Below are 26,116 nucleotides of genomic sequence, written 5' to 3' on the forward strand. Positions count from 1 at the left end.
TATCTAACTGATTCTGTAGACTAGTTATCTAACTGATTCTGTAGTTACCTAACTGATTCTGTAGATATCTAACTGATTCTGTATTTATCTAACTGATTCTGTAGACTAAGTATCTAACTGATTCTGTAGTTATCTAACTGTTTCTATAGATATCTAACTGATTCTCTAGTTATCTAACTGATTCTTTAAACTAGTTATCTAACTGTTTCTGTAGATATCTGTTTCTGTAGATATCTACTGATTCTGTAGTTATCTAACTTATTCTGTAGACTGGTTATCTAGCTGATTCTGTAGATATCTAATTGATCTGTAGATATCTTACTAATTCTGTAGTTAACTAACTGTTTCTGTATATATCTAATTGATTCTGTAGTTATCTAACTGATACTGTAGATTCTAATACCCCTTTTCCACCAAAAACACGTTCCAATCCGTGTCAGAACTTTGACCCCATTCCCACAGTGGCGCTGACCCGGTTGCAGTGCCAGCCCCAAGCGCTGAAAACTCCAGCTCTTCCCTCGGGGGGGGGGGGGGTCCTTTTGGGAGGCTGCGATGTCACAGCTGTCATTGGGGAGACGGGCAGGGGGAGATTACAGCCTCACCGTATGAAGTGAGCCTGACCAGGGTTTTACTGATAGTAAGTTAAAGAATTGTTTCATTTCAAACAGTCCCTGTGTAGATAGTCGGGACTCCACATTAATGCTGGGCATATACCGCTAGATAAAAGTCTGACTGACAGACATTTTATCTGGCAGCCTGCAGATATCGTGGCCATACACTGAGATATTTCACAGTGTATAGCCCACAATATCTGCTGTTCTCCCCTGGGGAGAGTACATTTCCCTGTTCCTCTCCTGTGAAACAGCTCACAAAGGGGGAGATGTCAGAAGAGGTGGTAAGTGTCAAATGCGCTATAAACAGCACTATTTGACACTTACATTTAACCTCGATATGTATTAAAGCAGGTAACAGAGAAATATCTCTATGGTATCTGCAAACAACTAACGATTTTGCCGTCACCCTACTAATGTATGGGGACGTAAAATCATTCAGATGTTATTAAAGAATGATAAGCGCTTTTGTGGCTTGTTTTTTCATATATTAGCAGGATTACCTGCTAGTATGTGTGCTAACATGCGACAGCTGGCCAGCTTCTCTGGGTGTCTCAAGATCTCGCGATGTTTGTGAGATCTCAAGCCTTGATAAGTGCCCCTATAGTACATCTCCCCCAAATGATCAGAACTGTCGGACATGCCGGATGATTCAGAATGTGCGACAAACCGATAATATGCGGCCGGTCAAGGCAATACACTGTACAATTATCTGGCTGATCATAACAATAGATATCCGCATAGAATTAAAATTGAGAAGAACATTTTTTTAAAAATACAATATAGATTCTTCAAAGTTAAAACTATAAAAATAAAATTAAAGTTTAAAACATGAATGAATGGAGAGTACCAATAAGTGAGTTCCCAGCAACGCGTTTCACAGTCCCAATGTCTGTTTCCTCAGAGGAATATTATCAGAAAGTTTGATTTAAGAATAATTTTATAGTTTTATAGACTCAGATCCGCACACGAATGCCATCACAGCTGCGATTTCTCACAGAACGCAACTGCAAAAATATTCTAATGAGAGACACCCACTGACAGCACAAAACGGGAAACATCGGACACAGATCAGGCAGCCGTCCGTCTTCTGAGTAAGTCTAAGATGCCGCAGACACAGCGGGTCTCCAGTCATGCACAGGGCTCTACTGCAGCCAGCAAGGACATAATGGCTAATTTATGCACGACCAGAAAGCTGACACTCCTGCGTTTTTCTAACCACCCCCCGTTACTTCCCTCAAACACTGACTACCTGTCACTCACATTGCGAATGATTCCTTTTTGCTTGATCTCAAAACAATTGCTGCGCATGTGCAGTGCGGCTGTCATACATGCGTAATGGCTAACAATCGCTCAAACTGCGTAAATATCAGCATTGCGTGCGGATCTGAATCATGCCCAATGCATGCCCAGGATTATGAATGTAGAGAAGTACACACTGAATGTAATGTAACATACAGCCTGCCAGCAATGCACAGACACTCTATATTGGTTCCCATGGTGACCAATATACGGCTGTATGATTCTTTGCTGGTTTGATGCGTAATAATTGAACTTATGGTTCTTATATGCAGATGATCTCATTTTGTCAATGCAAATTATCCCGTCACTGTGTGCGGCATAAATATGCAAAATGAAAATGTTTCCAGTTGCCTGGCAACCGGCTACAACCTCAGCGTTTAGAAAGTGTGTGGGAAAAATAGGTAGCGGTAAATGATTATCCTCTTGTAACATGGAGATATAATTATAGTATGAGACAATTCAAAGATCCAGTTATCCAAAGAAGAGGTAAATTAGCATAATAAATAAACAGCTCTAACAATTTACAGAGTATTGTACAGTAATACAATTTGTAAGCATGCATTTATATACCCCTATCTAATATACAGTAAGCACATACAGGACTACAAACAGGACTTACGGATAGATATATGCCCATGGAAAGTATAGTAAACTCCCCATCGTCTGATGAGTGTTCCCTCCTAACAGTGCAGGGTAAACCATCATCCATAATCATAATGAAATAACGACACAGAGACTTGTATAAGGGGAATGGAAGGTCAGCTTTATTTATTTTTAAACTAATCAAACTATTTAATATATAACTGAACTAACTAACAGAAGAAGAAAGAAAGACAGACAAAGTATGGTGGCGCAGAAAGAACGGCCCACAATGCAAGATCACCAACTGCATACTCACACCGATCTTCTAAATGGGAGGCGAGCAGCCAGCCATTACCACACCCAAGGTATCCACCTCCCACCCCAGTGACACGACGTGAGGCCCACCAGTTTGGTTGCCGCTGACCTCACTAGGGTAGAATCTGCCTAAGCCACGTATTGGAAGGGAGGGCACTTCAAGCTCCAAAGACAGATGGCGACTGCTACCATTCTTTCCTGCCAACAGCAGTTCCCAGCTAAGAACCAAACCACCACCAAACTCTAATCTACCACACCTTGACTCCCTCCAACTAACTTCTCAATAAATCTACAAACACACCCTTTGACATTCCAAAGCACCATCCATCCTTCAAAGATGATCATCCCTGGACCTAATCAAATGATGCAAAAGGACCACTCCTCCAATACCCCGGACACTGCAACTCACAACCAAGTTTATCCATCTTCTGACCACCTCCAGGGTCCCAGGAGACAAAACCATCTCTCCAGACCCACTGTGGAATGATATCAAACCACAAAACTGAACAATAGGGGGCACATGGCAAGGATGGTCTCCAAATGAGCTGAAATGGAACACCCCGAAAAAGCTAAACCATCTAACCCTCTCAAAACTGGGAATAGATTCTGTAAATTAAATAAATACACAACAAAAACACAAATAGGAAAGAAAAGAGTAGCAATGACAGAAGCCTAAGACAGGGAGAGAGGGAGGGGCGGGGAGGGGAATACTTACTTGACATGAGGCAAAACACAAAATGTCCACCAGTCAGCATGCAGCCTAACTTAAAAACTAGTGGTAAAACAAAATTTCTCAGGACTCCCAAATATGATGAGTAGCTAGTCCTCAAGTTAGGATGCAAAGCATCATTTTGCCGAAGTGTAAGGTACGTTCATAAGCACTAGACTTCCATCGGCCCATGGCCTTACTCTGATCAACGGAGAAAACCTGATGCAGCAGTCAACACAGCTGCACCGATCCGGACTCTAAAAACCACACAGGAAGACCCAAATAGATTGGGCGCCGACCAACAGGAGGAACAGGGACCAACTTGGCCCACCCCTTCAAAGCTTTCTTGACCAAGAAACACTTGCAAAGGTCCTCCAGGCCCATGACAATGAAAAAATTGGGACAGGCCTGCTAACAACATTGCTACTATAGCACTGGACCTGAACCAATGCAAACAAGCTCTGCGCAAAAGAAAGATAAGCTTTCTACTGGTCTGACCTCGATTCCCTCCATGGGCCAAAAATAAACACCATGCCAGTTAAGCAACCTGATAAATTGCTAGGTCCTGCGAGCTAAAGACCGATACACTAGCCCTAACATGCCGACTTGATAACATGCTGTACAGCAGAAGGGCAAAAATCACTGATCTGACAGGCTAGCAGGGCCAAATCGCAAAAACGCAGCTGATCAAAATGCGACAAGGCATACGCATGCTTGTTCTTAACACCAGGGACATACCTGGCCTGAAATAGAATGTTTAACTGCAGACAACGCAGGACAAATTGAATAAGTGAACATATAGCCGTCAAGGAAGGTGCATGCTGTTGATTGACCTGAACCGTACCAAGTGTATCACACCAAAATGACAGTACAATGACCCAGTGAAGGACCCAAGCGTTTGAGGGAAACCATGATAGGAAAGAGCTCAAGAAGAAGAAGATCCCTCATCAAGCCCCCGGTCACCCACTCATCGGGCTAAGGGGCAGCATACTACCATGCCTCAAAATAAGCCCGAGGAGCCTACTGCATCGGTAAACAAATGGAGAATGCAGTTGGGCTCTACTGGCAAAACCCAAATTCCATGAAATGCAGATATAAATTCCACCCAAACCCTTAGGTCCCCCATAAACGAATAAAGTGATGTGGTTTTCGCTAATCCGTCCGACCCATGAAACACCAGTGTAACAACATGCTGAATGTGATGAAAAAAAAAACACGCAAGAGATCGAGCACCCCATGGGAAGGCATCCATCCAAATAGAATCGGTCCTGCAGCTGAAAACCCATGAACCGAAACTAATCCGGATGCAAAGGCAACAACTGAAAGGTGGACTCTGTATCAATCTCAGCCATGAGAGCCCCAATTACGAATGACCTGACAATCAAAGCCTTGTCAAATGACTAAAGCCTAGTAAAATGACTGGTATGTCACTCGACACAGGTCCTCCGGAATCGTATTGCCGGGAAATCGCCTGCATATGAATTCCATGCTCATGCAATTCTAACTAGGGGTGAGCGGATTCGGATTTCTGAAATCCGAACCCCCCCCGAGCCCCCCCGATCCGAGGCCGATCCGAGTCAGGCTCGACTTTTCCCGCCTGACTCGGATCTGAAATCGAGGCAAAACGTCATCATCCCGCCTTCCGGGTCTCGCAGGTTTTGGATCCTATATAAGGTACCCGCGTCGGCGCCATTTTCTCTCTTGGCTGTGGACAGTGAAGAGGGAGGGTGGGAGTTAGGGCTGTGTAGTGTAGTGTAGTGTAGTGCAGTGTAGTGTTGTGCTGTGCTGTGCTGCGCTGTGCTGCTGTTGTCCATAAGGGCTGTGTCCACTCCTCCAAAGTCCAAAGGGGCTGGCTGTGTTGTGCTGTGCTGCTGTTGTCCATAGGGGCTGTGTCCACTCCTCCAAAGTCCATAGGGGCTGGCTGTGTTGTGCTGTGCTGCTGTTGTCCATAGGGGCTGTGTCCACTCCTCCAAAGTCCATAGGGGCTGGCTGGACTGTGTTGTGCAGTCAGTTGTCCATAGGGGCTGTGTCCACTCCAAAGTCCTGTGCAGAGTCCCAGTCCTAAAGGGGTGCTGTAGTGTTGTCCAGGGGGTGCTCTGTCCATCAGGGGTGCTCCCCCAAGTGCAAAAAAAAATAAAATATTTTCTGTGTTTGTGAATTGTGTGCGCAGTAGCCGCACGTGCATCAACAAAGTAGTGCCAAGCGTGCGGCTGTGTCATAAGTAAAGGGCCGGCTGGCTTGACCGTTAAAGGGTGCTGTAACCCCCAAAGTACACTCCAAACAAAATAAAAAAATATTTTCTGTGTTTGTGAATTGTGTGCGCAGTAGCCGCACGTGCATCAACAAAGTAGTGCCAAGCATGCGCCTGTGTCATAAGTAAAGGGCCAGCTGGCTTGACCATTAAAGGGTGCTGTAACCCCCAAAGTACACTCCAAACAAAATAAAAAAATATTTTCTATGTTTGTGAATTGTGTGCGCAGTAGCCGCACGTGCATCAACAAAGTAGTGCCAAGCGTGCGCTTGTGTCATAAGTAAAGGGCCGGCTGGCTTGTCCGTTAAAGGGTGCTGTAACGCCCAAAGTACACTCCAAACAAAATAAAAAAGTATTTTCTGTGTTTGTGAATTGTTTGCGCAGTAGCCGCACGTGCATCAACAAAGTAGTGCCAAGCGTGCGGCTGTGTCATAAGTAAAGGGCCGGCTGGCTTGACCTTTAAAGGGTACTGTAACCCCCAAAGTACACTCCAAACAAAATAAAAAAATATTTTCTGTGTTTGTGAATTGTGTGCGCAGTAGCCGCCCGTGCATCAACAAAGTAGTGCCAAGCGTGCGCCTGTGTCATAAGTAAAGGGCCAGCTGGCTTGTCCGTTAAAGGGTGCTGTAACCCCCAAAGTACACTCCAAACAAAATAAAAAAATATTTTCTGTGTTTGTGAATTGTGTGCGCAGTAGCCGCACGTGCATCAACAAAGTAGTGCCAAGCGTGCGGCTGTGTCATAAGTAAAGGGCCGGCTGGCTTGACCGTTAAAGGGTGCTGTAACCCCCAAAGGGCACTCCAAACAAAATAAAAAAAAATATTTTTTTGTGTTTGTGAATTGTGTGCGCAGTAGCCGCACGTGCATCAACAAAGTAGTGCCAAGCGTGCGCCTGTGTCCCATAAATAAAGGGCCGGCTGGATTGACCGCTAAAGGGTGCTGTAACCCCCAAAGGGCACTCCAAACAAAATAAAAAAAAATATTTTTTTGTGTTTGTGAATTGTGTGCGCAGTAGCCGCACGTGCATCAACAAAGTAGTGCCAAGCGTGCGCCTGTGTCCCATAAATAAAGGGCCGGCTGGATTGACCGCTAAAGGGTGCTGTAACCCCCAAAGGGCACTCCAAACAAAATAAAAATATATATTTTTTTGTGTTTGTGAATTGTGTGCCCAGTAGCCGCACGTGCATCAACAAAGTAGTGCCAAGCATGCGCCTGTGTCCCATAAATAAAGGGCCGGCTGGATTGACCGCTAAAGGGTGCTGTAACCCCCAAAGGGCACTCCAAACAAAATAAAAAAATATATTTTTTTGTGTTTGTGAATTGTGTGCGCAGTAGCCGCACGTGCATCAACAAAGTAGTGTCAAGCGTGCGTCTGTGTCCCATAAATAAAGGGCCGGCTGGCTTGACCGTTAAAGGGTGCTGTAACCCCCAAAGTACACTCCAAACAAAATAATAAAATATTTTCTGTGTTTGTGAATTGTGTGCACTGTGGCTGCACGTGCATCAACAAAGGAGCAGCGCCAAGCGTGCGTCTGTCTGTTAAAGGGTGGTGTAACCCCCAAAGTGCACTCCAACAAAAATAAAACATTTTCTTCTGTGTTTGTGAATTGTCTGCACTGTACGTGCATCCTCAAAGCAGCAGCACCAAGCGTGCGTCTGTCTGTTAAAGGGTGGTGTAACCCTCAAAGTGCGCTCCACAAAGAATAAAAAATTCTTTTTTTTTCTGTCTTTGTGATTTGTGTGCACTGTAGCTGCACGTGCATGAACAAAGGAGCAGCGCCAAGCGTGCGCCTGTGTCCCATAAGGAAAGAGCCGGCTGGCTCATTTCTTAAAGGGTGGTGTAACCCACAAAGTGCACTACTCTCCAGCAAAAAAAAAAAAAATATTTTCTGTGTTTGTGTGCGCCTTAGCCGCACGTATATATCAATATAACATAAATGGAGGACCAAACTTTCTCCGATAAAAATAAAATAGGGAAAGATCAAGAACCACTTCCTCCTAGTGCTGTTGCTGCTGCTGGGAATTGTTCATCATCCCAGAGAGGAAGTAGGAACACCACTACTTTTACTAAACAATTGACCCTCCAACAGTCCCTAGCGATGAGGATGAAGTACGACAGCAGTCATCCTGAAGCAAAACGTATAACTGAGACCTTGACTGCTATGTTGGTGTTAGACGTGCGTCCGGTATCCGCCATTAGTGCAGTGGGATTTAGACAATTGATGGAGGTAGTGTGTTCCCGGTTCCATATCCCGTCTAGATTCCACTTGCATCCTCAAAGCAGCAGCGACAAGCGTGCGTCTGTCTGTTAAAGGGTGGTGTAACCCTCAAAGTGCGCTCCACAAACAATAAAAAAATTCTTCTTTTTTTTTCTGTCTTTGTGAAATGTGTGGGCTGTAGCCGCACCTGCATCCTTAAAGCAGCAGCGACAAGCGTGCGTCTGTCTGTTAAAGGGTGGTGTAACCCTCAAAGTGCGCTCCACAAACAATAAAAAAATTATTCTTTTTTTTCCTGTCTTTGTGAATTGTGTGGGCTGTAGCCGCACCTGCATCCTCAAAGCAGCAGCAACAAGCGTGCGTCTGTCTGTTAAAGGATTACATCAGTGACAGCATCCAAGTAGGCATGTCAGACAGTCCGTACATGTACTGGCAGGAAAAAGAGGCAATTAGGAGGCCCCTGTACAAACTGGCTCTATTTTACCTGAGTTGCCCCCCCTCCAGTGTGCACTCCGAAAGAGTGTTTAGTGCAGCCGGGAACCTTGTCAGCAAAAGGCGTAGGAGGTTGCTTCCACAAAATGTGGAGAAGATGATGTTCATAAAAATGAATTATCAACTTTTTCACGGAGACCAGCCTCCATAACGTACAGAGGGACCTGTGGTGGTGGATTCCAGCGGGGACGAATTAATACTCTGTGAGGATGAGGATGTACACAACACTGAAGAGGGTAAGGAATCTGTGAATGAGGAGGATGAGGACGACATCTTGCCTCCGTAGAGTCAGTTTGTGCAGGGCCAGATTAATTGCCAGCTTGTTTTGTGGGGGCCCAAACGAACCAATCATTTCAGCCACAGTCGTGTGGCAGACCCTGGCGCTGAAATGATTGGTTTGTTAAAGTGTGCATGTCCTGTTTATACAACATAAGGGTGGGTGGGAGGGCCCAAGGACAATTCCATCTTGCACCTCTTTTTTTTCTTTGCATTATGTACAGTTTGGGGCCTAGTTTTTCTAACTGCCATCCTGTCTGCCACTGTAGTGTCACTCCTAGATGGGTCACGTGTTTGTGCCGCCCACTCGTGTCGCTTAGCATAGTCATCCAGCTACCTCGGTGCAACCTTTTGGACATAAAAACACTATTGTGAGGTGTTCAGAATAGACTGGAAATGAGTGGAAATTAAGGTTTTTGAGGTTAATAATAGCATAGGAGCAGAAAAATCAACACATTCTGTGATTTTAGCTGTTTTTATGCTTTTTTAAAAAAAAACACAGATCCAAAACACAAAACCCAGAACCCAAAACACCGAAGGGTGGTTTTGGCAAAACCAATCCAGATCCAAAACACGAAGAAAGATCCAAAACCAAAACACGAAAAGTGACCGGTGCACACCCCTAGTGTATACTCAGTACTATTATACAGAGCAGTGTGTATACAGTCAGTGTTATCACTATACACTGTGTATACTCAATACTATTATACAGAGCAGTGTGTATACCATCAGTGTTATCACTATGCACTGTGTATACTCAGTACTATTATACAGAGCAGTGTGTTTACCATCAGTGTTATCACTATACACTGTGTATACTCAGTACTATTATACAGAGCAGTGTGTATACAGTCAGTGTTATCACTATACACTGTGTATACTCAGTACTATTATACAGAGCAGTGTGTATACCATCAGTGTTATCACTATACACTGTGTATACTCAGTACTATTATACAGAGCAGTGTGTATACCATCAGTGTTATCACTATACACTGTGTATACTCAGTACTATTATACAGAGCAGTGTGTATACCATCAGTGTTATCACTATACACTGTGTATACTCAGTACTATTATACAGAGCAGTGTGTTTACCATCAGTGCTCACCTCAGTGAGAATAATTAAATATATATACAATGGAAATAAGGAAGACAGGACAGAAATGAAGGCAGATATAGAAATAAATGGAAAGAGAAAAAGGCAGAATACAAGGTATAAGCACAGTGACAACAGGCAGAGAGAAGGAGATGAAAAGACAGAGAGAAGAAATAGAAGTAGGCAGATATAATACATAGAAGTATAAGTCACATAAAGTAAAGTTTTCCTGTCAGTAGTACAGCACCTGCTCAAACAGCCGACCAGAGAAACTTCTATGAAATGGCTGCCAGGCAGCAACTCTGGAATGGTACTGAAAAACCCAACTCCTGCCCAATCCTATAGGCTAACCAAACCTAACCCCACCCCCTGCCCAATCCTATAGGCTAACCAAAGCTAACCCCATCCCACAACACTACCTCACTAAGGGGGGTCTATTTACTAAGCTTTGTTAGGAGATAAAGTGAATGGTAATAAAGTACTAGCCAATCAGCTTCTAATTGCCGTCATAGGCTGTGTTTGAAAAATGGCAGTTAGGAGCTGGTTGGCTGGTACCTTATCCCCGTTCACTTTATCTCCTAACAAAGCTTAGTAAATAAACCCCTAAACAACTAGCCCCTTCTTGTCCAGAGGCCAACACCCACAGGCTTGGATGTTTAATTACCTCCATGTATATGAAATGCACTTCGTCCTACTAATTATATTAGTTTTATGTTGACTGATTAAACCCCTTAGTGAGTCAACATAAAACTAATACAAGTACTAGGCTTTCCATTATATAATATTTTTTATCTGCTTTGGCTTGCTTGGAATATTAACATGTGGCTTTGATTCATAAATCATTAAATGAAGATGTTTTAAGCCTTGGGAAGAGATGTACCAAACCTTGGAGAGAGATAAAGTGTAGAGAGATTAAGGGGTCTATTTACTAAACTTCGGGTGCAGATAAAGTGAACAGAGATAGAGTACTAACCAATCAGCTCCTAACTGCCATTTTTAAAACACAGCCTGTGACATGAGTGACCGGAAGTGTCATTTGTGGGTGGTGATAGGGGGGTGGTCGGATGAACACAGGCATGCCAGTGCGTTGGGACGGCATTGCATGGGCATGCATAAATTAGCCACTGCGATACCAGATGCAGCCTGAGGGCCTCATAGCATGCGCTGAAGTAAGCAACTCCTGAGTGAGGTCTGATCTGCATTAACTGTGCATATGGGTCCGATGTCACTCGATGTTACCAAATATTTCGCAATGTTGCCAAACTATACGGATGTGAGTAAGGGGAAGTGGCCGTCCTTACGTTAGGCTACGATCGCAAAGCGAATGCAGACATATGCATATCACCGCTGATATTAGCAACTGTGTTGTGTGCGTATAAGTAGAATAGCGGTCTTTGCTGAATCAGGCCCAAAAGTACCAACCAATCAGCTTCTAACTTACATTTTACAGGCTGTGGACCGGATTCAATTAGCTGCGAAAAGCCGTAATCGGCAAAAAAGTTTTGCCTATTGCCGTTTTTCACCTATTTGTACCTTATTTCCAAATTCAATTCCATCCAGGACGTTTTTGCCTAAGCGGAAAGTCAATGCACTGACAGGCGGAAAAGTTCTCGAATGAATGGCGGGCGGAAAACAGTGCAAAATCTCGATTTTGGTTTGCAAGTGTGGGGAAATTATTTGGAACCCATTGGACCCCCCCCCCCCCCCCCTCAAAGGACAAATCCTCAGAACACCCCAAAAAAGACATGTCATTTTTGGTGTGAAAATTAATAAAGTGAGGGGACAAGAATAAAAACTAATGAAATGGGTTCCTTGGGGGGCTGCAAGGATGGGTCAGGTGTTTGGGATCGCAGGTGCAGCAGCAGGTGGATTTTTCAAATTTTTTAAAAGTGCACTTTAGAGACACTAAAATATGCTAGCACCCATTTACAAGTACCCAAATTTGACTGGACTATTTATTTTAACCAAGAAATACTGTTTTCTATTATTCTTCACCACTTTTACATAAAAGCATCTAGAAAAGCTTTTTACAAAACTTACGGACACAAAGTACGTTTATTAGGGCTAATAGTACACACCTGTAATGATTTCCAGTGTCAGAATTTCTTATTTTGGGATACAGACTGATTCCCCCAATCTATTCAGTACTTTCCACCTGTTATGCATTCGCCTATTTGAGTTTTCGCCTGATCTGTAATTGAATACGACGAATCGCGGGGACGCACATGCCACGATTTTGCGTCTCAAACAGGTGAATGCGGCGGAAAGTACAAAAGACGAAAAGTCACAGACTTTTTGTGGCTAATTGAATACGGGCCTTTGTTTGAAAAATGACCGTTATGCTGAATACACACTGGCCAATATATCAGATGTTTAATCAGGCGGTCGATATATTGCGAGCGCGTTGATGGGTGTGTACCCCGATATATCTGTGAACTACGACGTTCAGACATATTGCGTCGGCTGACTGTGTGTGCCGTCCGCCCGTACAATTGTTGCAGGGACTGACATCACAGCTGGGCGGGCAAATTCAAATGTCCGCCAAGCTGTGATGTCAGGACGACATGTCGAGTTGCTGATCGTTAAGTGTGTATACTTACCTGAATCGGACTGTACTAGATAAATGACAGAAGCCGATTGGTTGCTTTTGACAAGTTCTCCACTTTATATATCTTTGGAAGGTTTGATACATCTCTCCTATATAATTTGGCTCTGAAGCATCATGTTTCCAAACAGCATGATATGCTTATGCTGAACAGTAATGGTAAGGTCCCAAGGGACACAGGACCTCATTCAGAGTCGGTCGTTGCGGCCGCACGGTCGTACGCCACCGATGTTCGCTATACTGCGCATGCGTAAAGTTCGCAATGCGCGTGCGCAAACTAGCCGATACGATCAGAAATTTCTCTCTCCTTGAACACAGCCAGGTCGGTAGTTTGAGTGACAGAATGAGGCGTTTGTGGGTGGTAACAGGGGAAGGTGCTTGAAAACGGGGAAGTGGAGATACGAACGCAGGTGTGCCTCATTATGCGAACGGCGTTTTATGGGAGTGCATACGGATTATGGGAGTGCATAATTAACAAAGTAGCGTCACGGCACATGTGACGTGGGAGGTTTTTACACTGACATGATCGTAGAGCTTAAGAGAGGGTATGGTCAACCTTAAGCTCTACGACCAGTTCCGATGGTCTCGATTAATCCTTATATGCCCGGAGATGACGTGCAATGCGTACGAGAAGGGGGCGCATTTTTTTGTCTTCCGACCTCTTCCTCCCCTTGGTCGGCCAACTACCGATCCGAACTTAGGGACGCAACTTGCGAGGGAATCATATCAATATGCGTCCCCTTTTCCCGTACGACCGTGCGGCCGCTTCGACCGACTCTGAATGAGGTCCACAGGGCTGAATTGACAATGTGGTGGACTGAACTACAGCTCCAAGCCACCACATAAAAATAGGCCAATCATCATGACAACATGACGATGACCAGACACCAGCTGGCCACACAGTCGGCCTTAAACCATAAGTACTAAGATTGTATTTCTAATTTTCTCACAAAACTATACAATTTTTCTATATATGTATTTGGGAAGATAGTGGTGTTGATAGTGTACAGTAGGAGGTCCACATGGCGTTAGTCACACCCACACTACACTGGTCACAGCCAGGGCTGTAACTAGAGTTGTGCCACCAATGCTGCTGCACAGACGGCAGGGATCTGTGGGCGGCACCATCGCCACCCCAAAATGACTTCTGGCTAGCAGGGTACCTGGAACGGCACCCTGCAGCCAGGATCAGTGCTATGGCGCAGCAGGAATGTAATTTAGATGCTCTTGGCAGGCACCCGGCAGTCTGTGCCACCGATTATAGCGTCCCCATGACATATGCGGCGTTCGTGACGAATTCCCATGAGGGGCAGGGCTTAATGACGCGACCTGGCCACCCCCACCCCAAACTCCACCCACCTACTTCTCCTCCCCAAGGCTTCTCCCGGGGAGGAGAATTTATAAGTAGGCAAGTATGGCTCCTCCACTTCTCATTTAGGCCCTTGAACATTGTCATCCCCAGGGCCATCTAAATGAGAGAAATCAAGGTAAAAATAAGAGGATGTCATGGTACTTAGGGCCTGATTCAGAGGCGCTCGCTAATTGCGAGCGCTCGCTCTGAATCAGGGCAGATTTTTTTTTCAAAATCCGCCTCCAGGCCGCACGCATAGCTGTGGGTGAGCACCCACAGCTTTTGCGAGTGGCCTGGCGATGGACCCTTGTGGTAGGGTCTCGGTTCCCGCAAGCCCGAATTAACTTAATAGAGCAGAAAGTTCACTACTGACATCACAAATTATGTCAGTAGGGCCGCCCACAAACGGCAGGTGTTCCTTCGGGAACGCCTCCGTTTGTGCAGCCACCCCTCCTCCCCGCCTACAAAACGGGGCGAGCTGTCGATCAACATCGACAGCCACCCCGTTTTTGTAGCAAGCCCCGGAGCGAGCGGTTCTCACTCATTCCGGAGCTCGTGCACACGCATTGCGCACGCCGCGTGTGCACACTGGCCGACCATCGACCCGCTTGCGAGCACTATGCATATAAGAGAAACGTGCCATGGGTGTGGAGCCAATGTTGGGATGGGATGCAGTTAATATCCCTACTATCGGGATGCCGGCTGCCGGAATACTGATCACCAAGAGAACACCGGCGCTGGAATCCCGACATGACTGGGGATGCCGACGCCGGAATCCCGATCCCGATTGTAAGGAGACCGGGGCAAGGTAAGTATTAGCTTTGGGGGTGAGGGGAGGGAGGGTAAGGTTTAGGCAGCCCAGGGGGAGTTAGGATTAGGCTGCGGGAAGGGGAAGGGGAAGGTTGGAGTTAGGCTCCAGACAAGGGGGGGCTAGGTTCAGGCACCACCGGGGGAGGTTAGGGTTAGGCACTAAGGGGGAGGGTTAAGCACTAAGGGGGGAGGGTTAGGTTTAGGCACTTACCGGGAAGGTTAGTGTGTGGGGTAGGAAGGGTTAGTATGAGGGTACAAAAAAGGAGGGTTAGGGGGTAAATAGCACAGGGGAACAGTACTCACCGTTCCCCTGTCGGGATTCGAAAAATCGGGATGCCGCTGTCAGTGTACTGACAGCCGGCATTTCCTCCGTCAGTATTTCATACCGATTCCGTTGAGTCACGCGTATGCTTAGTGCTTTTAAAATTTATATGCATCTCCTGCATTTAGCATTGGGTATAGATGCACATGACTTGGAATACAGATGTACTGTATAGAAGCATTAGCTTTCTAGTCTCAGCAGGCATCCGGAATTTGCATTCTTATTACGTGGGACTCAGAACCACTGTCCTTGGTCTGTAAGCTCCAATTAATTTACTGCAAATTGCGTTTCAGAATAGTAACAGCACAAAATAAAAAAAAATGCCATTATCCTCCATCAATTAAATAATACAAGGTATTGCCATTATTTAAGTTACCATGGCTCTAATGCTCATTTAAATACTGACTTCAACCACAAAACATATCATCTACCATCGCTATGAGGTTTTCAGTTCTGCTACAGTATGTCTCTAATCGGCCACATAACAATTTTCATTTACCCTTCTGGAAAATATAGTTATAGTTATATAATAAATGAGAGCATCTTTCAGAGATAGTTATGGTAAAAGACAAGGCTTGTATTATCCTTTGTCTGCGAGCTAGCAACAGGAGAGTGAGTGAGAGTGGTCCAGCTATTAATCATACATCACTACACCCTCTATCTGTCTGTTCAGTCCATAAACTTTGCCTGCAGGCTGTAATAGCATTGACTCATCCTGAACCACTTCCCAGTGGCTGATTAGTGAAGTGGAATCTGTCTTATCAACTTAATAAGAATTTACCATTGCACTAAATGATGGAGATTAGTTTTCCCTCTGCATGACTGGATTCCTTTTTTTTTATGTCAGCTGATGTCATTTGGAGATCAGCCTCCTGCAGTTATAGAATCCCCATAAATAGTCCTTTCCGCAGGCCTGGTTAGTAGTTTGTGAGATAACCTTACATTTGATCTATTGTTCTACAGCCAGAACTCGTGTCCAGAGTCAACATGTTGAGGGATGGCAAGAGCCCGCCAGTGACTTGTACTCTTTGTAATAATGTAGGTTTCCTGCAGAGGAATAACAGCTTGGAGGACAGAAGTCGGATCGTCAGTTCCTTCAGGGAGAGACAATCTTCCAAAAATCTCCTGGTCTGCGAGAATAGTGAGAAGGAATCCAGGTTCAGACGTGCCGAGACGGACTTCTCCAACCTATATGCCAGAGGTAAGGGCCTGACTCGCTTCTGACTTATAGTACAGCTCAGTCACCTGTAAGTCATCTCAGACTGACTGATAAGTAACACTGTCAGTTTTATCTTAAATATTCAACATGTAGAACCACATTCAACATGAAAACTCACAATACTCTATATGACTACTAGGTTTTAATAAAAAATAACATTTAATCACTTCTGTTGATTTTTCTACATACCTTTTTATATGTCTACATATTTACCTTTTGTACATACTTTTTATATGTCTACATATTTACCATTTGTACATACTTTTTATATGTCTACATATTTACCTTTTGTACATACTTTTTATATGTCTACATATTTAAATAAGATTTACAAAGCTTTAGTGTTGTGTGTTTTGGTTTGGTTAAAAGCGTAATTTTATTTATCTTCATATTAAAAATATAACGGGGCAGAGTTCATATTGTACATGTTTATTTACTGACATAAACTTACATATTTGCATGCAGGCAGCGAAAAGTCTAAGTTATTTTTGGTAAGAGCATACATTATATGCTATATAGTTTTCAACTCTTGCAATTATTTAATCATTTTTACAGTCAGTGTATTAAATTGTGCTTTTATTTTGTTGCTAATACCTGGCAATTTACTGACATATATGTACTGTCAGAAATTTTTCCCTAGGTGGGTGACCCTCCCATCTATATGGCATGATGGTATCATAGTATATTATCAGTTGTTGTTAATTCTAAATATTTTGCCATAAAGTTTTTTTTTGTCAAATGTTTTCAAATTGTAGCTTGTTTTTTTTAAGCCAAAATAATTAACTTTGTAATAACAATAAAATTATGTATCACATGTCTATAAGCCATTCTGAAACAGTTTGCATTGCTGCCTATAAAATAATATCTGCTAGTTTGTAAACACGTAATGTCTGTATAATGCTTAAATGCTTAGGGGTCTATTCATCAACACTAAAATAACAGTTTTAAGGACATTTTCCTTTATTAACGTTATTTTAGTATTCATTAACACAGTTAACACAGGCGATATCACTGCTATCTCCTGCTTAAGTTCCCCTGCGTTAATTTCCACACTCCCCATACATTAGTATGGGGATGTAGAAATTAGGCTATTCATCAAATTCCGAAAATGATGTATTTTCGGAATTTGATGGTGTTACTATACGCCACTCTCAGGTGGCGTATAGCATGTGACACTTTCCTGCTTTCAGCTGGGCAGGTCCTCTTCCGGCTCGCTCCGTCGCTCCTTGTCCCTAAGGCTGTGGCTGTGTGTTCTCCCTGCCGCAATGCTGCTGCCGGGTAGCGTCTTACGTCTGTTCCCCGGTGGCACTTGTAAGTGCTTCTTCAATTAACTGTTTATTTACTATAAACAGTTAAATAAAGAAGCACTTAGAAAGTGCCACTGGGGAACATAGGGGAGGGGAGACGCTGCCCAGCAGCAGCAGCATTGCGGCGGGGAGAACATAATAAAGTTATATAAAAAAAAAACAACTAGAGCTCCCTCTACCTGGCCGTCCTTGTAGCCGCTGGGGCAGGGTGGAAGGTTGGGGTCCACGGCTGCAGCCCGACAGCCGGCCAGGAAGGTGGGTGGGGGGTAGGGGGTGGCCTAGGGGACATTTTTTTTATCCAGTTACCGCAGCTGTAATCAGTGCTGCGCCTGCGTCGCTTCTGTGAACGGAACGGTGCATGCGCAGCACTGATTACAGCTGCGGTAAGGTAGGACTAGGCAGGGAAAAGTATCTATTTTCCGAAGAGCTGTCATCGCAAACATGACAGCTTTTCGGGATATAGTTATGGAGAGGAGGAATGATGAATTCTTCCAGTAGTTAGGTAGAACTCTGTGCGAGTTCTAAACCTAATTACCTCCAACGATATTTTAGTAATGATGAATAGGCCCCTTAATCACAGTAACACCAAGATGACTGGAAGTGAGAGGAGATTAGGCCGAAAAATATGGTTAGTCTAAATGAGGAACCGTTCCACCTGTCAAGGTGATGTGTGATAGAGTACTTAGGATTCTGTACAGACAATTTGTATTCTCCTAGCCCAAGTCATATATAAAGATCCTAGCACCTAGCAGACGCATGTCACGTAGTGATCCATCTTTCCACTGCCACGCTAATAGCTCACTTGTTCTGCAGATTTACTGCCCGCCAAGAATGGCGAGGAATCCACCATGCAGTTCCTCCTGGAAGTGGTTGACATTCTCCTGAACTATGTAAGGAAAACATTCGATAGGTCCACCAAGGTTCTGGACTTCCACCATCCACACCAGCTCCTGGAAGGTATAGAAGGGTTTAACTTGGAGCTGTCAGACAACCCAGAGTCTCTGGAGCAAATCCTGGTGGACTGCAGAGATACTCTGAAGTATGGCGTAAGAACAGGTACGTACCTAATGGAGTGTCATAAAGAATTAGCCTTGCTACTGTGTTGTCTACTAAGCTCTGCTCTAACATACTGGGATTAGTTAAACACTGAGAAAGACAAAAGCACAAATACAGTATACTGCTATATAGTGTGAAATTCAATCTCACTCATAGTCATCCTCACTGCAAATAGGTGAGGAAGAGCTCTAATCTCATCTCAACTCCAAGTGACAGTATGCGAAGTAACTCTTGTGCAAAAGAAGCAAATTATATATATATATATATATATATACACACACACACACACACACATAAAACAATCCAGCAATCCAGCAGTCACAAATACTCAAATGTTGCTTGACCCCGTTGCCTGCTAAGTCTTAGCACACCTGCCTAGGTAAGCAGTATGTAGAGCGGCATTGGGTAGCGGCATTCAGAAAAATCAAATGAAATACAGTCCACTGTATTTCATTTGAACCTTCTGAGTGCAGCTACCCAATACAGTTATATATATATATATATATATAATATATATATATATATATATACTGTGTGTGTATATATATATATATATATATATTATATATATGTGTGTGTATGGATATATATATAATTTTATATATATATATATATATATACATACACACAGTATATATGTATATATATATATATATATATATATATATAGAACTGTATTGGGTAGCTGCACTATATATATCTCCATCACATTTCCCAAAATAGGTCTGAATTTGTTTTGTAATTTTGCTGATGAGCAACATGGTTTAGCACAGGGTAAATACTTTATACAGTGTGGCCATTTGAATACATCATTTATATAATATTTATGAAATGTAAGCTAAATAGAGATTTTGCCAAAACCTTTGGTATAACCAAAGTAGAATGACCAGAAAGAACTGAGGAAAGAGAAATGATAAACCACGTAAGTTAAGTGACGGGAGGAAATGTTATATTGAGTTAAAACAGATTCATGATTTGTTTATGTGACCACCCTGGTAAGATAGACAGATGATTGATAGATATATATGAGATAGATAGATAGATAGATAGATAGATAGATAGATAGATAGATAGATAGATAGATATGAGATAGATAGATAGACAGACAGACAGACAGATGATTGATAGATAGATATATATGAGATAGATAGACAGACAGACAAATGATTGATAAATAGATATATGTGAGATAGATAGATAGATAGATAGATAGATAGATAGATAGATAGATATGAGATAGAGAGATAGATATAAGATAGATAGATAGAGAGATACATATGAGATAGATAGATAGATAGATAGATAGATAGATAGATAGATAGATAGATAGATATATAGATAGATAATATGAGATAGATAGATAGATAGATAGATAGATAGATAGATAGATAGATAGATAGATAGATAGAGGGATAGAGAGATAGATAGATAGATAGATAGATAGATAGATAATGAAATAGATAGAGAGATAGATATAAGATAGATAGATAGATAGATATGAGATAAATAGATATGAGCTAGATAGATAGATAGATTTATTTAATTTATTTATTTATTACCAGTTATTTATATAGCGCACACATATTCCGCAGCACTTTACAGATAATATTTACCCATTCACATCAGTCCATGCCCCAGTGGAGCTTACAATCTATATTCCCTATCACATGCACACACACATGCACATTAGGGTACATTTTGTAAGAATCCAATTAACCTACCAGTATATTTTTGGAGTGTGGGAGTAAACCGGAGCACCCGGAGGAAACCCACGCAAGCACAGGGAGAATATACAAACTCCACACAGTTAGGGCCGTAGTGGGAATAGATAGATAGATAGATATGAGATAGATAGTATGAGATAGATAGATAGATAGATAGATAGATAGATAGATAGATAGATAGATAGATATGATATAGATATGAGATAGAGAGATAGATAGATAGATATTAGATAGATAGATAGATAGATAGATAGATAGATAAACCACATATAATATATACAGTATATAAAAGCTGAGTACCAGGAGACACCTTTGGAAACACTTTGCTAAAAAGATTGTCATTCTCATAAAACACCAAACTTAAAGCGTCGCTGGGGAAACATCTCATTAGGTTAAGCTGCAGTGAATGTGAACGGATTGTACTTCCCGTACACCAGGGGCCTGGATATATAGACCCTCTGTGGGATGTGAAGCGTTCGCACTCATTGTGAGAAGGACTGGAGGGACAGCCGTGTGTTCATTATGCTCTTTATAGATAATCAGCTGCAGCTATGCACGTAATGTGCAGTCTACATCTTAATGAGAATGGTTTTAAATATGCCAAGTCCATAATGACAAATCATTTCATGGTTAACGTTCCTTAAAGAATCAAAATGGCTGTAAAATCTTGTGTTTACAAACTAGATACTATTTTTTTCAGTGTGGTTTATGTTAGATTTGAAGAAGTAGACCTCAAAGTATAGAATAACAAATATTTTCCACATACGTTAATGGTAAAGCCCTGTGAAAACAGAGGTGAGTGTACATTTGAGAAAAGGGGAAAAGTTTATATTGTTAGGTTAGAGCATTCCAACTACTGTATGTTTTTTGTTCTGGATGTGAATTCCTTCAATGTTGGAGTGCTCAATGGGAAAGCCCCATTGTATATGTCAATATAATAATATTTATTGTATTTATATAGCGCCACCAATTTATGCAGTGCTGTACAGGCAATATATGTCATTCACATCAGGTCCTGCCCCCTTGGAGCTTTCCTCCCTAATACCCTAAAGCAGACGCACACATGGCGCTAATTTTCACAGAATCCAATTGACCTACCAGTATATTTTCTTTTAGAGTGTGGTTGGAAACCATAATAAACCCATGCGAATGTGGGGAGAACATACAAACTCCACATAGATGGGCCATGACCAGGAATAAAACTCAGGAACTCCGTGCTGTGAGACAATTATCCTTTACTTATAAAGCTCCCACTTAATCATTATTACAATGATTCTTTAGTTATAAAACACATACATATTACTGTGTGCACACATTTCTTACAATGACATAAAACAGGGTATAAAGATGGTCCTGCACAGATGAGCTTACAAATTGTGGGGAATACTTGATACATAAATAAGTGGAATAACAGTTTCTGGTTGGAGAAGTGAGTACAGCTTTACTCTCATACCCACAACAAGATTAAATGGCGCTATTTGCGCCTACCTAGGTCATAAACATAACAGGCCAGCCTTGCGGCTCCATAGTTGGAAGATCTGTGTTTGTCTTGTGGCATGAGGGGGCTCGCATAAGAAAACAATAGCTCCCTTGCACCTGCTGCATGTAATAAATACACCTTACCAGTATAGTATACTGTGAGAATAGCTTTCCTTATCCAGGTGTGTTTAACAATGAGCAAACATTCACTATTAATGTTATTATCTCTCTGTCATGTTTGTTTTTCTTGCCTGTATGGACGAGAAATCCACAAAACAGCACCATTTTTAGTCTATCCGCCTCATTAAATGTAATCTCAATTTGTAGCTAATTAAAGCAGTTCACTTTCAACTAATAGCAGCCCTTCTTCTAGTGAGTATTCCTGAGTAATCTGCTTGGTCATTAGCATTAATAACCCTGTAGCTTTTTAAAACCCTGCACTAGAGTTTGCTTTCAGTGGAAGTCATGTCAGTGAAGGCAGATTATGTTACTGCCCATATTGCACAAGCTGTTCATGACCCAGTCGTCTGATTTATGGACCAGTATATGGACTGAAGGGGTTTTATCTTTCAATGCTGCTCAATTCATTTAATCTTTTTTTTTCGTTTGCCAAATACATATTACAGGCACAGATGCCAGACTTGCTGTTACTTTATGAAGCCAGTTCACTCTCCCCAAAACATGCAGAAAGTGTTTTCATTGTTATCCAACTTGTGAAAAAGGTCAAAGAAACAGGACCTGTTCACTCTCTGGGGTATATTTACTAACGTGCGGGTTTTTAGAAGTGGAGATGTTGCCCATAGCAACCAATCAGATTCTGTTTCACATCTATCTTGCACCTTCTACAAGTTGATAGCTAAAATCTGATTGGTTGCTATGGGCAACATTTCCACTTCTAAAAACCCACACTTTAGTAAATATACCCCTCTGTGTCATAGCTTATTGCTACGTTATAGTTATACGTTGTACAGCGCTGAAGAATGTTTTGGTAGTTTATAAAGAACTGTTATGCTAATAATAATAGGAGGTGTTGTGTCTGACAGTGATAGACAGATCGTCTGGGATCCCACATTTTTATTAAGATAGACAACTTAGCCACTATGCGCTATATAATCAGTCCCCACTACTATACCAGGTTGGACACAGTGACAATACATAAACAGAATAGAAGTTATTCAGGGTTTTATGGCTCCCTCTGTGATATTATTAGGTGGAGCACATTTTTTTGGAGGGGTAAGGTTGGGACTGGGAGTGCACACACATATGTTGGTGTAGCTTGTATCCCAGTCCGACTTCGTGACCCAACATTATAGGGCAGATTCACCAGACCCGTTTCATGCATCCAAACATCCCAGTGTTCCAAAAGGAAGCCAGCTTGGCAACGTGATAGTGATCCACAATGCACAATGCATATAGTCATATTCCTGCCTTAGTAATATTAAACACACTAAGGGCCGTATTCAATTTGAGGCGAAAAGTCTGTTTCCGCGTGTTTTTGGCGGAAATTTTTCGCCGATGACGTCGTTTTCGCCTTTTTTGCTTTTACCCCGTATTCAATTTGAAAGACTTTCCGTCTAGGCAATGTAATAGGCGGAAAAGTTTCACCTATGAATGGGAGGCGGAAAAAAGTGCAGAATTGGGGTGCAACATTGTGGGAACCCCCCTGCAGCCTTCAGACAGTCCCCCAAAGGTAATCTATGTAAAAAATAAAAAAAAAAAACACTTAAGGACACCCCAAAAAATGACTTTGAAAAAGGGGGCGAGGAAAAAAATGTTGAGGTACAAACTTAAAAACTAGCGTACTTGACTCTGGATGGGTCCCCAAGTATGCCTCAAGTGTTTTTTTTATTGTAGGTGTTTGCGGCAGGTGGATTTTTCACGATTTTTTCAACTTCACTTTAGCAATTTTTAAATATGCTGACCCCCATTTTCAAGTACCCCAAATTTGCTGCGTCATGTATAGAAAAACGCTATTTAGCAGCTATTGAGCCCATTTAAAAACACCAAATACCTTCAGCAAGCCAAATCGGGGGGTACCATAGTGAACCCCCATGTCAGAGCATCTTTTGGGGGGTGTCAGGCTGATTTCCCAAAAACTGACAGTACTTTCCGCTTGTTTCAGTTTCGCCGGGTCCCGTTTTCGCGTACTTCCATATTGAATACGGAGTAAAGCAGGGACGGGCGCCAAACTTTTCCGCCTGCAAACCAGGCGAAGTAGGCTGAAAGTCCGGGCTGCGAAAAAGTATCGCGGCTTGACTTATATTGAATATGGCTCTAAATGTATAAAGTCAACAACCTGTCTCTCCACACGGCCGCCAGTTTGGAAAAAGGCCGCCGTGGTCGCCCCCTCCCCCCCCCCCCCAGAGTGAGATCATGAAGACCCATACTGCACATGCGGAGTAAGGGTCTGGCGCATGTGCAGTTTCCCGACCATCCAGAAGCTACGATCAGCCCCTCAGAGAGTAGAAAATAACCAATGTAGTGAAGTATATAAGAGTATATAATAAACTGTTCAAACTATTTAACTCACCACACTACCAAGAGTCTGTGCCCTTTTTTACTTTTTCAAAAACTATGTGAGTGTGTATAAACATGTTGCTGAGACATCGGTGTTATTTCCAATTGTGACAACTGTTTTTGCTTGTACAGATGTGTCCTCGTACACCTATATTTTTTGTGCTATGTGGTGCGAGACGTGTGCTGAGATTTTGTTACTCCGCCACTCCTAACGATTTCCAGAATTTTGTACTTTCTCCTAAATTAAGCAGCTTATTCATATTGTAGCCATATACAAAGTATTAGTATTTTGGTTGCAAAGAAATTGGTATAAAGTCACAGGATAAGTAGAACGATACGTGTCATGACACATGGCATGGCTCATTCATATCGGACTCCATCTTCTGCCTTTTTACAAAGGATAGCATCCGAGTGGCACACAGGTTAGCAGGGCAGTCATCAGAATTGTGGGGCCTGGGACTGACAAAATAGACAGGGCTCCTGTGTTTCTGCAGCTCCAGCCCTGCAGTGTCTCACCAGCTCCAGCCAGCTCCCTTTCCAGCCGGAACCCCTTCTGTATCTCCAGCCAGCACCCCTTCTGTCTCTCCAGCCCAGCATCCCTTCTGCTACTCCAGCCAGAACCCCTTCTGTCTCTCCAGCCAGCACCCCATCTGTTTCTCCAGCCCAGCATCCCTTCTGCTTCTCCAGCAAGAACCCCTTCTGTCTCTCCAGCCCAGCATCCCTTCTGCTACTCCAGCCAGAACCCCTTCTGTCTCTCCAGCCAGCACCCCTTCTGTCTCTCCAGCCCAGCATCCCTTCTGCTTCTCCAGCCAGAACCCCTTCTGTCTCTCCAGCCCAGCATCCCTTCTGCTACTCCAGCCAGAACCCCTTCTGTCTCTCTAGCCAGAACCCCTTCTGTCTCTCCAGCCAGCACCCCTTCTGTCTTTCCAGCCAGCAGCCCTTCTGCTTCTCCAGCCAGCACCCCTTCTGTCTCTCCAGCCCAGCATCCCTTCTGCTTCTCCAGCCAGCACTCCAGCCGGCAACCCCTCTGTCTATCCAGCCAGCACCCCTTCTGTGTCTACAGCCAGCACCCCTTCTGTGTCTCAAGCAAGAACTCCTTCTGTTTCTCCAGCCAGCACGGCATCCAACCCCTGCAGACAGGGTATTCTGTCTCTCCAACCAGCACCCCTTTTGTCTCCCCAACCAGAACCCCTTCTGTCTCCCCAGCTAGCACCCATTCTGTCTCTCCAGCCAGCACCACATCCAACCCCTGCAGACACATACCTTATAATGTGTCTTCTACCTTCATACCGCATACCTCCTAATGTGTCTTCTGGACGCCCCTCTGCATGCTGTGGCTGGCTCCTCTGCCAGTGGTGTGACACACTTGATGGTGTCTTGTCTCAATAAAACAAAAAACTTTATTGTACAAGGCAACCGCCGGCAAGCAGATGCCCAAGTGGACCCCACAGTAATGGATAGAATAGATCCATCTATAATCGCTGCCTGCAGTGCTGCAGTGACAAGCAGGGCACAGGCAGCAGTTATAGATGGCTCTCTCTGTGACAGCTGGTGCCAGGAAGCCAATGCTTCCACAGCCTCCTGGAGTTCCACCACTGTGCAGCTCTACAGGTATCGGCGTGAGGAGCCAAAGTTCCGTCAGTCCACCCCTGATGGCAGTCCTGCAGGTTAGCATCTGAATGGCACACAGGTTAGCATCCGAGTGGCACACAGCAGATGCATACTCTGCCATCACCAATGTCCAGGGTACCCGTGCATTGTAATTTTGTTGCAAAGCTAATAAAATGCATATTTTGTGAAGAAGTCTTTGTTGAGGCTCATGGTGCAGCTTTGTTGCAAAGTACGTGGCACGCTAAATGAGGCTATTTGGCAC

At 43.3% G+C, this 26,116-nt stretch overlaps 1 protein-coding gene across 4 annotated transcripts in view; it reads left to right on the forward strand.

Moving 5' to 3' along the window:
• GAD1 (glutamate decarboxylase 1) overlaps positions 1–26,116 on the forward strand; it is a 167,564-nt gene that overhangs the window by 91,031 nt on the left and 50,417 nt on the right. For all 4 annotated transcript variants that reach the window (XM_088469590.1, XM_088469513.1, XM_088469505.1 and 1 more), the window contains 2 exons: positions 15,984–16,142; positions 18,281–18,523. In XM_088469590.1, the coding sequence (XP_088325716.1) occupies positions 15,984–16,142; positions 18,281–18,523 (402 nt within the window). The remainder of the gene's footprint in view (positions 1–15,983; positions 16,143–18,280; positions 18,524–26,116) is intronic.

The sequence above is a fragment of the Taudactylus pleione genome, unplaced genomic scaffold (assembly GCF_031769625.1).
Source record: "Taudactylus pleione unplaced genomic scaffold, aTauple2 ptg000004l, whole genome shotgun sequence".
NCBI classification, from domain to species: Eukaryota; Metazoa; Chordata; class Amphibia; order Anura; family Myobatrachidae; genus Taudactylus; species Taudactylus pleione.